At 44.6% G+C, this 3,679-nt stretch overlaps 1 protein-coding gene across 1 annotated transcript; it reads right to left on the reverse strand.

The window, feature by feature from the left end:
• Window positions 1-242: 242 nt before the first annotated feature.
• Window positions 243-3,679, reverse strand: LOC100810498 (probable alpha,alpha-trehalose-phosphate synthase [UDP-forming] 11). Its single transcript, XM_014769927.3, has 3 exons — window positions 1,231-3,679; window positions 856-1,129; window positions 243-695 (listed from the first exon to the last, which is right to left on the reverse strand). The coding sequence occupies exons 1-3, from the start codon at window positions 3,219-3,221 to the stop codon at window positions 393-395; spliced, it is 2,568 nt and encodes an 855-aa protein (XP_014625413.1). The 5' UTR covers window positions 3,222-3,679; the 3' UTR covers window positions 243-392.

The raw sequence follows: 3,679 nt of genomic DNA on the forward strand, positions 1-3,679 counted from the left end.
AAAAGTGTTGCAAGTTTCACTCAGAAACCAAGGAAACTTCCGCAGGCAGTCAACGAAAATAATAGAGTAATGGTAATTTAATTCGTAAAATTGACAGACACTGCCCAAGACCTAATCCACCAACCCATTTTGATCTTTATCAAGAAACTTAGTTGTCTCCTCCTCAAACCTTATTTTATTGTTGAAAGATTGCTGTTACGCATGTTTTCATTGAACGGTGCAGAAAGTCATAATCCTTGTCATAAAAAAAAAAAAGAATTTTTTTACTGCAAGTTATGAAGAACATGAATCAGCTAATCTGTAAATTTCTAAATATAGACCTTTTAAAATCCAGCTATGAAAGTATCATTCTGTACAAGATTGTTTTTCTGTGTCAGTTTCTATAATGTTCCTCACAATTCCTGAGAAGCTATGGACGCAGATGGTGCTGAAGCGGTTGCAAGTCCTTCAAGTAACTTCATTACTTCGCTAGTATCATCCAAATAGTATTCAGCCATACTTGGTTTCTGTCCAACAGTGCAAGCAAACACTTTTGGTATGGTGGGAAGAGCTGGATTAGATGCTGAACGAGCAATGCTTTCAAACATATCTTCATCTGAGCGATCATCTCCTATGCACAGTAGAAAATCTGGTGACTTCCCCTTACTTCGCATGATTGAGATAAGGTCTTCCACCACTTTACCCTTGCTCACACCCTGCAACTCATACAACAAACAACAATTCAACCAATCACCATTACAAAATTCACCTTGGTAAACAACTATAATCCCAATTAAAATGAACAATCTTTCTTTCTGTCTGAGGAAGCAAACACACATTGTCAGTTCAATTGTTTAGGCCTTAATTTAAGTATACCTGAGGTTTAACTTCAACTATATGTTGTCCTCTTATAACCACTACTGGCTCATTGGCAAGCACACTCTCCAGATGATCAAGAAGCTCTTTAGCTTGGCATGATCCAAAATAAGGATCCGCTTCTTGATGGTGCCAAACCATTGCGCTTTCCTTATGTTCAATGAAGGAACCATCAGTTGCTTCTGTATAAAGCGACATCACAGGTTCTGCAATCATTTTCCATTCAAAATCAGTCGCCAATCCGCAAGTCTCCCAAGGAGAATCCTTGCTCCACCTGCCAACAAGCAAAAGAACAAAAAGACTATTATCAACAAAACAAAACAAAAAAACAAAATTTACAAATTTTCCATAACATAACATGGAAATCCAATGTACCTAGTGAAGTAACCGTGCTCAGCAGAGAGACCCAATTTCTCACACGGAGAAAACCACTTGCCCAAGCAATCCTTATCCCTGCCGCTCACAATGAACACCATGTTTTCAGGATCACTGCATAAATAATTCAAGACAGCAATAACTTCCCTGCTTGGAGTCTTGTTTATTGTTGCCTGCGGCATCATTGTGCCATCGTAGTCCAAAAGGATCAATCGACTGTGTGTATCTCTATATGCTGAGGCAATGTGATCCACAGAGAGCTTCCTAAAGGTAGGATCCAAAGCAACAATTCTAAACCCCAAACCCAATCCAACACCCCAATACCTCTTAGAGTAATGCTCCCTACAAGCTCTATCTAAGTCCTGATCAAAACTCCTAGCCCAGTACGCCACATCATGAGAGCTTATGTACTTGTAATGCTTCTCGTGGCGCAGATGCTTCTCTGCCTCCGACATTGTAACAGCCGAATTCATAGCCTCAGCGACATCATCAATGTTCCACGGATTCACCCTGATGGCTCCACTGAGCGAAGGGGAACACCCAATGAACTCAGACACAATGATAACGCTCTGCTTAGGAGCTTTCTTATCCTCACCTTCAACGCCAAGAGCCTTGTCCAACGCAACACTCCCCTGCCTACAAACAGTGTACTCATAAGGCACCAAATTCATCCCATCCCTCACCGCATTCACAACGCAACACTCAGAAACAGCGTAATACGCAGCCTTCTCCTGCGTGGAGATTGGTCCATTGATGTAAACAATGGGCTGGTAACCCGGTTGTGAATATTTCTCATTTATCTCCCTCGCAATGGCCTCGCTCTCGTTCTTCACGTCCTGAATGTCCTTCCCTTTGCTCCTCGCCGCGTTCAGAATCTGAACCAACACCACACGACCCCGTAAACTCTCATCCACTTCCAGAAGCTTACCCAAAGCTAAGAACTTTAAACTAATACCTTTGAACAAGTCCATGTCATCCACTCCCAATATCACAATCTTTCCTTCATACTCCTCCTTTAATTCTTTCACCCTTAACGCCGTCTGCGGCAACGACAACACCGACTCCAAGAGCCCCATGTGAATTCCCGCGGGGAGGATCTTAACCGTCACGGTGCGACCGTAGTAATCCAAACCAATGTAACCCCTCTTGGACTCATAATCCAGCCCCAACATCCTACTACAACACGACAAAAAATGGCGCGCATAGTCGAATGTATGGAACCCAATCAAGTCGCAGTTCAAAAACGCGCGGAGAATGTCCTCGCGCACGGGCAGAGTCCGGTATATCTCCGAGGAGGGAAACGTGTTGTGCAAGAAGAACCCCAGCTTCACGCGGTGGAACCGCTTCCGGAGGAAAGTGGGTAGTATCATGAGGTGGTAATCGTGAATCCAGACATAATCCTCGTCCGGGTTGATAACCTCGGTGACCTTGTCGGCAAAGATCCTGTTCGCGAGCACGTAAGCCTTCCACTGCTCGCGGTCGAAACGCGCGCCTTGGCTCGGCGACATGGGTAGCATGTAGTGGAAAAGAGGCCACAGGTAATGCTTGCAAAAACCATGGTAGAATTTGTTGTGAACTTCTGAAGGAATAAACGTTGGGACGCAGCGGAACTTTTCGAGGAGTAACTGAGCGACTTCTTCTTGTTTGCAGGGTTCGATCTCTGCTTTAAGCGAACCGACGTACAACACTTCCACGTCGGAAGGAAATCCGTCTTTGAGCTGAAGGACGAGGCTGTCTCTGTCCCACTCGAACCTCCATTTCTTCCCCTCGCGAAACGCGCGTATCGGTAACTGATTCGCGACCACGATCCTCCGCTCGAGCGGCGCCGGCGCAACGGCGTCGTCGGATCCCGAATTCTCCATGCCGTCGATGTCTAACTCCGGCAAGTCTCCGGCCGCCGTATTCACCAGCCGCGGAGCGCGACTAGCCAGCGCGTGGTAATCATCCACTGATACCAAATTCAATAGCCCCAAGCAAGATCTTGATAGCATTGTCCAGAAACAAGAAAAGAATAAAAAAAAGAAAAAAAAAAGAGGTTTTCTCGTTTTTTGTTTTATTTTATGGAGGATGGAGTGCTTTTCTGTTTTTTGTGATGGTGGTTTTAGAGGAAGATAAATCTATTAGTGATGAAAATCTTAGGTACTGATGCACCTTCCATAATGGAAGAGCGTGGGGTGGCGTTTTTGTCTGCGAGAAAACTAAACTATGACACTGGCGTGGATAAGAACCCAACCCAACCGGTTTTTTTATGTTGTGAATGCTTTCATCCGACGGTTCACGTTTCTTGTTCTCACATCAGTATTCTACTTCTCTCTTCTCGCTGCTAACTGTAGCCGACTAGTCCTCTCTCTCCCTTCCCTCTCATTGCGTTATCCTTCATTTATTAGCTTACTGTAGGATTTTTTTTTTTTTGGGAGGGGTGAGAAAGGATACCGGGTATAGCCGGTTG

The sequence above is a fragment of the Glycine max genome, chromosome 17 (assembly GCF_000004515.6).
Source record: "Glycine max cultivar Williams 82 chromosome 17, Glycine_max_v4.0, whole genome shotgun sequence".
Classification (NCBI taxonomy): Eukaryota; Viridiplantae; Streptophyta; class Magnoliopsida; order Fabales; family Fabaceae; genus Glycine; species Glycine max.

Excerpts from the sequence above, each read along its gene's own strand:
- LOC100810498 (XM_014769927.3), bottom strand. The coding sequence starts at position 3,221 with ATGCTATCAAGATCTTGCTTGGGGCTATTGAATTTGGTATCAGTGGAT. Across the intron at positions 1,130-1,230 it reads GAGCACGGTTACTTCACTAG|GTGGAGCAAGGATTCTCCTT; the intron begins GTACATTGGATT and ends GCTTGTTGGCAG. Across the intron at positions 696-855 it reads TAGTTGAAGTTAAACCTCAG|GGTGTGAGCAAGGGTAAAGT; the intron begins GTATACTTAAAT and ends TATGAGTTGCAG.